At 36.7% G+C, this 15,049-nt stretch overlaps 1 protein-coding gene and 1 long non-coding RNA gene across 14 annotated transcripts in view; both read right to left on the bottom strand.

The window, feature by feature from the left end:
* The window catches only part of Imp (IGF-II mRNA-binding protein), a 150,563-nt gene that overhangs the window by 38,800 nt on the left and 96,714 nt on the right, over window positions 1-15,049 (bottom strand). For 2 of the 13 annotated variants that reach the window (XM_087412627.1, XM_087412628.1), the window contains exon 1: window positions 693-829. The exons of the other annotated variants lie outside the window; for them this stretch is intronic. In XM_087412627.1, the coding sequence (XP_087268753.1) occupies window positions 693-814 (122 nt within the window). In that variant the 5' untranslated portion in view covers window positions 815-829. Of the gene's footprint in view, window positions 1-692; window positions 830-15,049 lie in introns of those variants that run through there. 13 annotated transcript variants of the gene reach the window in all.
* Window positions 2,711-3,585, bottom strand: LOC147907630 (uncharacterized). The gene is made up of 2 exons (XR_015547182.1): window positions 2,997-3,585; window positions 2,711-2,879 (listed from the first exon to the last, which is right to left on the bottom strand). It is a non-coding gene; the product is annotated as an uncharacterized LOC147907630 (long non-coding RNA).

The following is a 15,049-nucleotide window of genomic DNA, read 5'->3' as shown; positions in this document are numbered from 1 at the left end:
GTATTGTAGATGTAATTTGCATCAGTCGGTTAAATATTGAATGGCGCGCGCGCGCGCGCGATTATACCGTTTCTCACAACCTGAGTTGTGCTGAATCATTCGATATGATAGAGATGATGTCAAGACCGCCAATGACTCGTGTAAAATCTGTTCGTTTATTTTCCTTGTGTTCGTTAATTATCCCAATGTGGACAATAACGAATAATCATAATCAACATTCGTGATTAAGAGGTGCTATAGTCCGCGTGAAAACGAAATAAATACATCTCGATGCAATTTATGATTTATGATTGATCATGATTGCGATGGAGATATCATGTATAAAGTACGAAATAATGCTATAATACAAGGTCCAAATCTTTCTAAATAACGTTGACTTTTTGTCGTTGGAATAAAAAAAAAATAGTAAATTAATTTCAAGAAAATGATAATCTTTTTTCTCTCACTGATAATCTCGATAAGGATAGGATCCTCGTGAGTTTCATTTCTCGTTTGGGATTTTCATCTGTAAATTTTGAATACATTATACTAACATCCCGATAAAAGCAACAAGTGTCCCGTGAAATCATTTGTCAACGGAAAAGCTGATGGCGTGGTCGGTGGATTGCCTGATGTGAATCATCGAGATCAACGGATCATGACGCATGGTGCATAATAAAACGTGTTGGCTTTGTAATCTGGACGCAACTTACTTATTTCTCCCGCCAAATATAGGGAGCGCCGGCTCATCATCAGTATCATTTTCAGTAGCACAATCCGAGAAAGACAAATCACAATTTTGGAATACGTAACAGTTACTATTTTCTGTCAACATTATTAAATTAAAATAAATTCGATTTGCTTATTACATGAAGTCGTTTCTTCGATCAATTTTACGATACTCTTCAAAAAAAAAAAAGGAAAAAAAAATTAATTCTTGATTTTAGTACATAATAATGTTTTCCTAGAATTTGTAATAAGTACCTATATTTTAAGATTATTATCAAGAAAATATTCCTTGTTAAAGACAACCGTTACTTAAAAAGAAGAAAATAAATTGAGTAATAATTTTTTTTAACCCCAGAAATGACACTTTTCTGTGTGTAACTAATACAAATTTTTCAGATAAAAACGTGATATCGTATAAACCGTAAAAACTTTTTTTAAGCCACACGAGAATTGAATAGAAATTACTCGCAAATTGGCTAGACTAATGTTTGTTGATAATTTAATTTTTTGCAAGAGAGAGATAGAGGGGAGGGGGGGGGGGGAAGCAACTGGAGGCTGCAAATCGAAATCGAAGTGAGAAAACGGAAAGTGAGCGAACAGAGCTCGCGTTGCCAACGGAATACCGGTCTCATTCGCACGTGAATGGATGGTTTATTTACGCATGCTCTCGTACGACTCGCGATTACGAGGCAGTCGCAACGGACTGACCTAAATCCCGGATACGCCGAACGCTAATATCTTCAAGCGTTTCGCTCGCAGGGAAGATAGCGATGGAAGTAGCGACGTGTACGTCGACGAGCCCGACGACCGGTGCGTTTTGCATAATTCTTTACATAACATTATCGGACGCAGCGCGGAGTCTACGCGGTTTCCGGTTAGGCGCGATTAAGAACGAGAACGCGTGAAAGTGAAGACGCAGACGAGAATCTGCTCGCTCGAGTCCATTAAATCGACGCGGAGGAATTGCATTAGAGATAATATCGGGGGATCGACCGCGTGCGGGCGCGTGCTTCGTATAAATAAATGTATTGTTTGTCAAGTTTATGCAGATATCGTGGTAGTAAACATGCTTATTTATTATGCGTATACACGTTATGCAAAATTTGTATGTATACTAACTAACAGATCTGATTTTGTTATCAGCACGAGCCGATGAAACATTTAATATTGTAGTGACGTACTTAATAACGTATTTGTTGACTTTCTACTGGATAAATAACTTTCGAAGTTGAATTTGTATCGCGATATTCATACGCAATTTTCCTATCTTCAATTTTCGCGTTCGGTAATGCAATTATGTGAAACTCGTTTCGAATCTTAAATTTATTTATGTTTCAAGTGACGAGGGATATGATATCACTTATTAATGACTTTGGCCTGGTTTTGCGTTATCTGGTTAACTTGTGGTTTAAACTGTGTGGTTTAAACTTAACCTCACTTGACTTGATAATAATGCAAAATTTTTTCTATAATTACCTACTAAACTAATAATTTTGTCTTAGTAATTTTAAAAGTTATTCACTACAAAATCATCAGTTTAGTAATTAATCATAGATAGAAAAATACAATTTTTACGTTATCATCAGGTTAACCACAAGTTAATCAGTAAATAGAAAATTCAGCCATAATGGATTACATACATCTATTGTAAAAATCTATAATCTTATCTAAATTTATAAATATATAATTTACTTTTTTATTTACAATACATCTTCAATAACATTCCGATTCAATTTTTTGTTATTATATATAGGATCGAGAACTTCTTGTACATATATATTTAAAACATCAAGTCGTAACTTACGATTCCGCTTGCAACAGGAAGACGCGCCGAGATGTTAACGAGAAGTTCTCGTCGTCGTCGTCGTCGTCGTCGTCGGTTTCTAATGGGTGGTTGGCCTTCCGTTCGCCTTCGTGCTCATTAGCGACGCATACCGAAAAATGACTCTCCCTTCGCGAATTGTAACTGTTTCTTTTCTCTCTCTCTCTCTCTCTCTCTCTCTTTCTTCCTCTCCTTCTTTACACACTAATATACTTCGTGAGTCAATTCACAAACAAAAAAGCTACGCGCCACGTGTTTCCGCGCCGCAGTAATGCGTTCTCGAGTATCGGAGAGAAGATCATGGAAGCGGATCGGATTCGTGAGAACGAAAAATTTGGACGTCGCAGTTCTGTCACAAATAATGCACGTAAAACAATATAAATGAATGCGGAAACGAAACAGAAGCCATTCCACGAATATCTCGTATGTTATCAATTGTTATAAATTAAGTTAGCAGATATTGTACCCAAATATATTTTTCTAACTCTCGAGACAAGTACGATGACCGCCACAAGAGAATCGTGTATTAAATGTGCATATATATCCAGAAATGCAAATGTTACAACAAATTCGTACAAATTAAGAATGCTGCTCGTATATAAAACTTGAAAAAAAATTAAAAAATAGTTTTATACAAATTAATCTCTCTCTCTCTCTCTCTCTCTCTCTCTCTCTCTCTCTCTCTCTCTCTCACTCTCTCTCTTCCCAAAGTCGGACAAATTTATAATATTTAGTAATTTACGCAATCTATTTTTTGCTTACTAATTTATAATGTTTATATCAAAAATACAGGACTGGTTGCTCTAAAAAATCTCAAATCGGAGTAAAAAAGCAGATCAAAAGTGAGATAAATATATATATAAGACGAGGGTGGATGTAAATGTGAAACGCAAAGGAAAAGAACTTTTTAAGTAATTCTCAGGGAGAAATAATTTTCGATTCTTCAAATGAGAAGCGTTCATGGCGCGAACACCCGCGGGTTAACAAGGCGCGCGCGTTAACGACGTCTGCAAGCTGCGAGGATGGTGTGTGCCGAAGTGAGTCAGAGAAATCATTCTTTTTCTTCTTCTTCGATCTCTCTTTCTCTCGTTCTTCGGCTAAATTGAACATAAGTCTCAAGCGGAGTCACGCGAGAAGGAGAAAGAGAGAGAGAGAGAGAGAGAGAGAGAGCGCGAGCGAGCTCAAGTGGGAGGAATTTTGTCGAATTGTAATGTATAGACTCTCTGATAAACTTTTCTCGAATATCAAAATACGTAAGGCTATCTGTGGACAGGAAAATCGGATCGCATTTTCACACATGTGAATATTGTCAAATTTAAAGCCGTTATACAAATTAATTCAATTCTCGTTTTGTGACTGTTATGACGCGCGGGAATGCGGCGAAAATAGAAATGCATGAAAGAAATTAACACTGTGATCAGTTCGTTCTCCGATTACGATTAGTTGCACAATGTTTGTAATTCGAGTCTCTTTGACGTAATTTTAGAGCAGTCGTCGTTCGCGATTTGGCAAAAAGAAAATTAGTCTCCGCGCTTATTAAGACAATTTCGAGGTATTTTCGTGAAATAACGGAAAAACGAAACGAGATGGTTTAATTGTTTGCCGCTCGATAAGCGGTTAATTAACGTAGCTAAAACGTTATTGTTACGATACCATTACATTAAAATGCTAATAGAGAGTTTTTGCAATATCGTTTATTATAGATACGACGAACGCTAAAGTCAGGTTATCTTCTTCTCAACACTAATTAAAAAAAGCGGATAACGTGACTTTAGTGTTCAGCATATCTGGATTCACGTTATTGCAAAAACTCCCCATTATCTCCCTCGCGACGTGTACGTTGCAAAAAGAAAAGAATTCTCTCACGCAACCATGGTAACGTTTGTACAGCTCCGCGGACTCTGGAGTTTCACGAGCGTGTCGGCTCCGAGGTTTTTCCGCGAATTGCCAATCCGCGGAAAATTACGAACTCACGCACGCGCGTGTCACAAGACTCGCGCGATCGCGAGAGAAACGCGCGTGGAAATTACGTTGGCGCCACGTCGCGAGTCGATGCGGAAAAAGCTCGCGTCGGTCGAATTAATTTTCTTTCCTTCCTCTTTACTCTCCTCTACCGGCCTCGCCTCGCCTCGCCTCGCCTCGCCTCGTCTCGCCTCGTCTCGCCGCGTGTAAGCGCGCCGCGCGCGCACGTACGCTCTTATCATCATCGTGTAATTACCACGTGTCCGCGAGTGTCGCACTTCCGGCTTCGATTGACTCGAGAGATCCAGCCGATCACTTTCCAATCGTAGCGCGATCCTCGGATCCGATCTTCGAGGCTCTCGCGACTCGGGAAGGTTGCGCGAGCAACCTGAAGGCGCGTAGCGGCTCGCGAATAAAACAATCGAACGCGTGCGGTCGACAACAACCGAGACTCGGGCGCGACGCCCGTTTATCGTTCGAAAAAAAGCTACGACACACTGGTTCGCGTCTCGCCGCGTACTGCGCCCGTCGGAGCAACCGGTCGACCGGAGCGCCTCGGCTCGGACACCCGCGCACGGAAACGCCCGAGCTGCGGTTAGCGGCGCGACGGCGGCGCGTTCAGAGCTTCCGAGGAAAGATAACAGCCGCATGCATTCCTCACAGTGCACCAAGTGCACTCAACTGTCGATATACGTAAATATAGTATATAAATACACGTATATCAGAATACGTAAAATTTAATGTGTTTCACTGAAAAAATACTCTGCTGGTAGTTACTAAAAAATATTGAGTGAAATAATATCAATCGAATATAAATATGATCGGTTAATACTTGATACACAACTATTAACATAATTTTATTTTTTTTTTAATATTTAGTAATTATTAGTAAATAGTTAATTATATTATTATATTTGATAATAAACGTTTAGGAAAGTAACGTTATTTTTTATTATGTTAACTGAATATTTGATTGAAATTATTTCATTCAAACATTTAGTAGTTATTAAATTCTTTTCTCGATGTAAAACTTATATATATATATATATATATATATATATATATATAAAATTTAATATGTTAAAATATATTATAAATTTAATTTTCTGTGCATATATAATTGTATCTATTAAAAATTTTATCTTATGATATATAAATGTATAAAATACATTAAAATATGTAACATTTTTTGTGTATTAAAATACATTTAAATAGAATTAAATATATATATATATATATATATATATATATTAAAACTAATTAAATAGTTATAACACGTATTCGTCTTGTAAAATTTTTATTTATGCTGCATAATTTAATACGTGCTGCCAAAATTTAAAAATTTTACAAGACGAATACGTGTTATAACTATTTAATTAGTTTTAAAATATATATATATATATATATATATATATATATATTTAATTCTATTTAAATGTATTTTAATACACAAAAAATGTTACATATTTTAATGTATTTTATACATTTATATATCATAAGATAAAATTTTTAATAGATACAATTATATATGCACAGAATGTGTGTTTTGAATCGTAAAACTGCTCAATTGATTTTTTGATGATTGCGTGTTGCGTTTTATTTTGCGTCGATTAAATATTAATCGAGCTTGATTGATCGAAATAGCTCTTACAGTTTCGTTCGTTTCTGCAATATATTATATATTTTAATAGAATTTTTTTCCCTCACTTTCGGAACAATTATTCATTAAATTTTCAAAGACATTCGAGTTTATTTGTTATATAGGATTCACGCAAAAAATAATGTAAGTAATAAAAGTATAAATTATATTGTGCAAAAATCGGATTTAATTGAAAATATTAAAACTGGGACATTGATAATGAGTTAATCTCTTACTTCCGATCATCCTGGTAGATAACCAAGAGTTATATTCGAGAGTCGCTGTTTGTCTTCGTTAAAAACGGAGAAACTGTCATTATGTGCTCACATTTTTACTCCCGTAAAAGCACTCGAATAATCTCAGCGTTTCTGAATGACAGCGAGAGATTTTCAAGGACTTGAGAGGTTTAAATTGTCACCGAAAAGATGCCGCCGTGTTTGTTGCAAACATTCTCTCTTTTTTGTAAAAACCTTCCCTGGCAAACACTTTATCCGCCTACGTTCGTGAATGATTTTACGACGATTTCCTATCGCTGATTTTTATGACAAGTTCAGTCGTATGAAAAATGTCTCGTAATTTTTTATGTATTTTATGTATTAAATAATTTTTATCCATAGAGAAATTATTTTTCAATAAAACAAATGCAATTAAAGATCCCTACAAACTCGAGATTATAAGAACAAAAAGTTAACTGTGCATGTTCAGTTGACCTTATATAAAATAAATAAAAATCTACAAAATATAAACTCGAAATAAATAAAAATAAATTCGAAATCAATAATTTGTATAAAATTCTATAACGTTTCTCTGATTTCCAGACAAAATGTCATGATTTTTTTTTATGCTTTCAATAATATTTTGAAATTTTTTGTATATTCACTTTGATTTAGATATTGACAAATATTCTATTGAGCAATTTCACAGTAAATTGTTATTAAAGCAAAAAAATTTAATTTTCCAGAAAATTTTGTAAAATTTCCTGACTTCTTCCTGATTTTCCCTGATCGTTTGTATGGCCCAAAAATGTGTAAGGAGAGAGAAACTCGCAGAATATCGAGGAACGCGGACATGATTTCGCTGCTGTGTATAATTGCGGTGTGCCGATATCACATTCGGGATCGGTGTGGTGATGCATCGCCGATAAGAAACGCGTTCTGTTTTCGCGGGAGCGGAATGCCTCCTCTTTACGAACACGCAAACATTAAAAATCGGCAGCAAGCGCCGAAAAAGCGACGCATTCGAGCGGTAACAGCTGTTGGAGGCAGCTGCCACGTGGCCGGCACGCACCTATGATCACGGAAATCCTCCGCTATTTACGATCGATACCGTCATCTTTACGTATGGAGGAACATCTCGGTACTTTTCACACTGTTTCGTGTTTTTAACTTTAGAAGCCTTGGTGAAGACTGTAAGCTTGAAGACTGTAGATGAGTGACCAAACACTTTGCTTCTCACTCAATCAGTTTTCATGAAACTATGGTTTAACCAAAAGACTTAAAAGTAAAATTTAATAAACGTTTCATTTAAACGTATCAAATCAATCGAAAAGAATTATGGAAAAAGATAAGTCATATTTTCGTATAGGAGACTCGACGGCGTTAATTAAGGTATCTTAAGTCTCTCTTTCTTATGGGATTTCGAAGTACAATATGTAATATTTACGATCAATCACAAATTACAAAATGTTATCACCCTGAAAAAAGAATCTGGTAATAATTATCAAATTTTGAATGAAATCATTTTAATCAAATGCTTTTTTAATATAACTAAAACTAATTTTACTTTTCTAAATATTAAATATTATGAGACATAATAATATAATTATTTTGTAATATTAATAAAAATAATTACTAAATATAAAAAAGTAAAATTATTTTTGATTATATTAACTGATTATTTGATTGACATTATTTCACTCAACATTTCGTAACTACTATACTCTTTTTTTCAGTGTAGTTAATTAATGATTATTAGATCAGAGAATATCCTATCTACAATAAATTATTGTAACAAATCAGATTTGCAAGTCAATCGCCGCGTTATAAAATTAAATGTTTCGAACGTCAAATCAAATATTGCTCGTCATACGTCGATTGCATGTTATATAACTCGCATATACATACACACATACATATTGATGCGCAAGTGCACCCGTATGTCGCGTACTTGCGTTCGAAGAAACGCTGGTTCGATTTGTTTTTCGGTGAACAAATCTAGATCATAAATATTCATAAGTCCACGCAGCTGTGGCACACGGCTTTATTAACGAGCCGCGGAGTCGCGATGCTAATTTCGGCCGCGAGCGTGTATTTCACCGGCAAGGAGGATTAATGCTCGTGCGCGAGGTACAGAAGCGCAAGATAACGCGTCGCATCGTATCCACATCCGGGTGCCAGCAGGTGGAACCTCGGAATCGTCCGACGAAACCATGATACCTAATTTCTTCGGCGGACGCCTTATCGCGAACAGGATGCGGCGACTCCCGAAGCGGTAGGTATGCAATTTCGACCCGATATTCGTCGCTAGCATTAATCACACTAGTCTGCGAATTGAAACATGTCCTTTCGATCATAGCCTGAATCTAGCAAAATAATTTCATATAAAGTTGGTTATATTTCACGCTGTATTTCATGCCTACGCGCAAGAAAGATTATCGAAATAATTAGTGTAGGACGCTCAAACTAATTTATGTTATAATGTCAAACCTTTTTGCAGCATTGCTCATCATGCTTAAGTTTCCTACGTAATTCTCTTGATGATTCAACAAGATTAATTTCAGATCTGTATCTAAATACCCTATAGTAGAATTGTTTTTTCTCCGTAGAACGATATCGATTGTAATGTAACGATAACTGATCATTCTCAGGTATATACAGAGAAACGAGTTGCGAAAGCAATTACTAAAAGTAATTTTTATACTACGCTCAATCATCATACTCTTTTGACGAATTAAAATCTTATATATTTTGATAACAAAAATGGCTCTGTGTAGTTTATATAATATTTTACAGACTTTATTTCATCTTATTTGTTACACGATATTACGACGCATAAATAAAACTTGAAATATAATTTACACAAAATTAAATTTAAAATTTTACTCAAACTTGGAATTAGGCTGCAATGGAATTAATTCGTCATGATTAGTCTTCGATATTAATGAATTAAAGAAAAATTATGCCGCTGATTGAATTCACTCCGGAAAAAAGTCGATATCGAACTCATCGCGGAGTGCGCCGCTGAAATTCCATTGGAACCTTACGCAACAGCCAGACGCACCCTTTACGTTTTCCCGATCGGGGACGACGGTCTGGCGTCGTCGACAATAGGCATCGAGGAAGTCGAAGCCGGGCAGACGTAGAGGAGGCAGATACGGGAGCTGAGAGGGAAAGTAGACGATGGATTCGGGAGACTCGAAGAGAAAGAGAGAGGGAGGGAGGGAGGGAGGGAGGGAGAGAGAGAGAGAGGGAGAGAGAAAGGACTGCATAACGTGGAAAGGCAGCGTCGCTCCTGAGCCCAATTAGCAATTTAAGGCAATAAGCGAGCGCACTCCCTCGCTTACATTCCCGCTGGTATCGGGCGACGTTATTTCCAGAAGAGACAGACCGGCGGCTCCTCCGCGCATAAACATCGCACGGAATAACGCGAGCTGCATATATTCGAGATGGGACCGCGGCGCATCCTTCCGCCCCTTTCTTTCGATCTCTCTTTCTTTGTTCCCTTTGTCGACAATGTCCTTCATTCCTGCCGCTGAATATTTCGCGACCGTTCTCTCAAAATAAAAAGCCGCGATCGAGTTCGTCTCCAAAAGAGAAAAATATATGGAAACGTATGGAAATAGGAAAATATTATTTCTTTTCCTTTTTTCATTTCTGGAATTATATTTTTTTGTGTGCGTCGTACAAAAGAATGTGCAAGATGTTTTTCAAGTTTATTTTACTTTTTTTTATATTTAATTAAATATCTGAATTCGTTGAAAGAAGAAAGATGTATCTAATTTCATCACAAGTACATTCACATTGATATTCTTCATGAATTTTCCGTTTATATATTCTAAATAATTACAATATAATACACAGCATGTTATGATATTTATATTTCATTTTTACACATATGTATATATATTTAACTATGATTTACTTAGCTCATTGCAATCTGAGTGGTGCTGCAATTACCACTCATATTTCCAATTATCCGCTTTAATCTGTGTGAAGCCACAGATATTTTAATTTTCATGCGCAATGCGCGGGTAGAATATGTAATGCACAATTAACAAAAAAGACCTTGTATTTTAGTACTCTGGATTCTGCGGATGCGGACAAACGTGAAGTGCATGCATTCTTAACTATCTCCGGAATGAGGGAGAAGCGCCGGTACAGACGACACGAGGGTGATAAATAAGGGAGAAGGGCGAGTTTACGGCAACGCGCCGCACAACGAAGGGCTTTTCCTTCCTTCCCCGAGATTTGCGAATTATGCATCATGCCGAAGGGAATACACTAGAATTGACGTGAGCACAGCAAGAAAGACGGTCGACATTGCGACAGAGAGGTGGCATTTCGATAAAATAAGCTTAAATACATTCTTTTATGCCATTAAAACATTGACTAATTTGCGTTAATTCTTTCTTCTAATTAAGTATTAATTCTATTCGAAATTATTATGCTTATAATTGATATCGGAAGGTAGGTATTGAAAATATATATAAAAAAAAAAAAGAATTTTACGATACGGGAGACAAATTTTTTTTCTAACTAAAATCTATTATATATATATTTCGGTATTTAGCTATATTAGTAACTTTCTTTTCGCGATAAAATTACGGTTGAATTCCCGATGTCAAAACGTAGGTCACAATTTTACGATTTTACGACGATGTATGCGAGAACACTCTTTTCTATTGCCTAGAAAACGGAATAACGGTCGTTTTCGAGCTGCCTCGTGTTTTGTAATTAGCAAGGAGAAATTTCGCGACCGGATTATCGGACATTGCCACCGCGACTCCTGGGAGGTCCGCTGATCTGACGCCGGTGTTTCGTCGTCCAGGCACGTGTTACGGGAACGTCTCGGGTGGTCGCCCGCCACGCATTGATTTCACTATGCGAATCGTCTTGACACCGGAGACTCTTAGTGTCATGTAACGGTGTGAGAAAAAGGAGAATTGAACAAAAAACGTTGATAAGAAACTTATGAATGTTGCAAAATTATGAATGTTTCACCTGTAAAAGTGGATGGTTGAGTTGGTGCTTATTCCACTTTCCGTTTCTTTTTTTTTTTTTTTTTCAAACCTTTCTTTATGTGCAGATGGACTAATTGAACATTAAGAAATTTAATTTCTCATGATTCATTATGATCCATTTTGAAAATTTCTAAACTAAAGAAAAACAGTATTAGTAAAAATATTAAAAATTTCTCTCTTTCTTTTAATATATATATATGTATGTCTTTGTTTTTTACTTTTTTTTTTTCAACATGACGCTACCGCGTCTCCTGACATATATGTATATATGTGTAACATTCTAATACCGAATTATGACAGACATAGCGTTTGATGGAAATTATGATGCACATTAATTCGGAAAATCTACAATCTTGGGGATTAACGTGACACTCGAGTCCGACTTGATTTCCGCGCGAAAGAAATACACGCACTCGAGTTCCCTTCGAGGATTTACGAGGGTCGAGTTCGGAAGCAATCCCTGCGAAGATGCCACGAAGGAGAAGGAAATAAGGATCGATGGTGGTTGCAGCAGCAGTAGCGATAGCTACGAGATAGGTAAAATAAGGGGTTCGACGACGATGGAGAAGGATAAAGAGATGAAGGGACAAGGACGTGGAGGAGGAGGTTCGGTCGAAGCCGATGGTAAACGTTGCCAGGCCGCGAGAGGGTGAGATCCGCGAGGAGGTGGGTAACCTTGACCCGGGGATGAACGACCCTCTATCCCTGGGCGCGCGTGGCGAACCTCTCTCTCGTCGCTTTTCATCCCCTTCTGCGACCCTCACGCGCTCCTTCCACCCCCTATTTCAGCCGACACGGCGACGACTCCGCCGGGATCCGTTCCTCCCTCCCCTCCCCCCCCCCCTCTCTCTCTTTCTCTCTCTCTCTTCCCATCCATTCCGTTCTACTCCTTCCTTGCTGGGCTCACCACCCACGTTCCTACCTACGTTCCTCGCTCTTTGACCATCGTCATCCCCTTGCCGTCCTTCTCCTTCTCCTCTTCTTCTTCCTCCACTCGAAGCAGCGCCCTTCTCTTTCGAATTCTCGTCGCTGCTCACCCTCTCCCCGGTGCTTCCACTCTCGCTCTCCACATAAACTTATCATGGGAAGGGTGACCCTGGCTGCCAGCTCTCTCGCTTGCTCACGATATTCCGCGACTCTTTCTTTCCTCGTTCTTCAACGGGAACGTCGAAGGGGACCACAGAGCGGCCGGGATGATAGCGAGAGCGAAATTTCAAGGCCAGCCCGGGAATCGAGCGTGCTGGATTCGTTACCCTGGCCGGGTCACATTCTCTGATCTTTTTCTCCTCCTCGCGATTCGCACACATATATATACACATCTATTGGTTCTCATTTTTCATAAAAATTTTACGTTTCATCTTTCCCGGTTTATTTCTAATCGATCAATCAAATTTTCATGAAAAGTAATTTTCAACCGAATTGTTTGTACGTATTTTATTTACAACACTGCTAAATTTATAATATCAAATTATATCCAATTTATTTTTAATCTACAAGTCGCGGACTACTTCTATCCAATATGTTAATTGTCGTTAACAAAAATAATGGACTAAGCAATTGAACTTAAGAAAATATATTTTGATTCGAATTTAGTTTATTAATTACTGAACGAATATATGTAATACATTAATCTGAACGTTTATTTTGAAACTAACATTAACATTTTGAAACTCACAGAAATAGATTAATTTATATTTTAACACACATGAAATTAAAAACTCCTTTATATCTAACAATAAATACTTATGTGACATAAATGATAAGTGTTATATAAATAGAATATTCTGTATCGAAGGAAAATATCTATTTATAACAAAATATCCATATAATATAATAAAATTGTAATTCTGATATTTCAATCGTCTTAGGTATAAGTTAATAGTTCATAAAGTATAAATATTCTGTGCCGGACAGAAATACTTTTTTGAAATGTCATGGATTCAAAAGTAGCTATAACGAAGTTTAGTCTTTACGCTTTTATCTTTTACAAGCTGCCTCACAAATTTCGACCGCTAAATCAATAGCAGCGACAGTTGCATCGCATACTATGACAAAAATGATCTTTAATTTAATCGGTCTCGAAATTTGTGAGGATTCAACGATCGCGTGAATACGAATCGCTGGAACGAATCGTTGTCGTGCATAATATGCATAGAATATACGTTTCTCATTTCAATTCGGGAACCACAAGATTAATCTAGGAATCGATTTCTGTCAATGTTGAATCCGACGATAATTTCGTCGCCGAGGATTACCGCAAGGACCTTTGTCCCCGAAGATGTTCTAATAGCTCTAACATTTGCCTAGCGGTGCGCTAGGCTGTTTCGCACGTTTTTAAAAATTCCTTGCTCGAAATTCGCGAACGACCTGGTCGGTTGGTTGGCAAGGTTATATCCTGGAGAGGCAAGCACGCGTGCGACAGGTGGGAAGCGACGGCGACGGCGGCGGCGGCGGCGGCGGCGGCGGCGGCGCCGTCGTCCTAGGACGCTGCTAGTCGAAAACGCGGCCGAGACGTCTCGCGATCGATTAACGAATTCGCGTCCTGCTTCTACGCTCACTCCCGGAATAGAGTCCTTCGCAGCTGGCGGTCTCGCATCGCTCGCCATAACGAGTGAGAACGCGGGAAGGACCGAAAGGGTCGAAGGGCGCGGGGATTACTCGGAAATGAGGAGCAGTTTATGCACGGATGGTGTTTTCCGTGAAGCTGACATTCCATTTTCAGAATTTTGATATAACTAATAGAGTTTTAATAAGGTTAGATTTTATCCTTCACATATGAATGCGTACGTAATTTGACGCGCTTGAAAGTGTAAAGTTGATATCTTTTGAGTCGTTAAATTCTAGTGAATTTTCAAAATATTATAATATTAAATAGCGTGGAATAGTTGAGATGAAAATCTTGTCGAATCTTGAACAATTTATTTTCATCAAAGTCTGTCGTTTTTGTTTCAATCGTATTATTTCTAGATATTTATTCTAATTAGACAAAAATCTATACTATCGTTTCTATATTAAATATCTAATTACCTGATGTTGTCTAATTACGCAGATCGTGATCATCAAAATATGCTTACCTGTAACAGAAAAGAATACAAATCATAAATTCCTCTAGCGATTATAACATTTAATTTGTATTAATAATAATTTTAGTTTGACCAAATAGGAAAGTAAAATTTTAATTTTATCTATAATTATTTAAATTATTTCAATTATTTCTGTAATTCACATTCTCGAGGTTAATAATATATATCATTATTATTTAATATTCCAAATAATTAACATATCAAATCATTATTTAATTTGATATAAATCTACTATTAAATTTGTTATTTACTATTTGTTATCAACCATTTAACATTTCCATTTAATATAATGTTTCTCTTAATATAATATCTGAATTAAATTATTTGACGTTTATGTTCCATCATTTGTTATTAAGTGAAAATATTATTATGCAATCAAAATCAAAATATAAATTTATTTATTTTAATTATTCTTGAAAATTTTGTGAAACTTGAAAGATAATAATTATTATCTGAAGATATACAATAATAGAATTATATTTCCTTTTTATATAATTTCAATTTACGTTGAAATTTAATGTGCAAGATTTATAAATCAAATATATGCCATTAAAGGTGAAAATTTGAAACGTCTTTATAAATATAGAAAATAGATA

Source organism: Acromyrmex echinatior, chromosome 13 (genome assembly GCF_024713525.1).
Source record: "Acromyrmex echinatior isolate Ae372 chromosome 13, ASM2471352v2, whole genome shotgun sequence".
Lineage (NCBI taxonomy): Eukaryota > Metazoa > Arthropoda > Insecta > Hymenoptera > Formicidae > Acromyrmex > Acromyrmex echinatior.
Note: the sequence above shows the minus strand (reverse complement) of the source record. Positions and strands in the feature narration are given on the sequence as shown.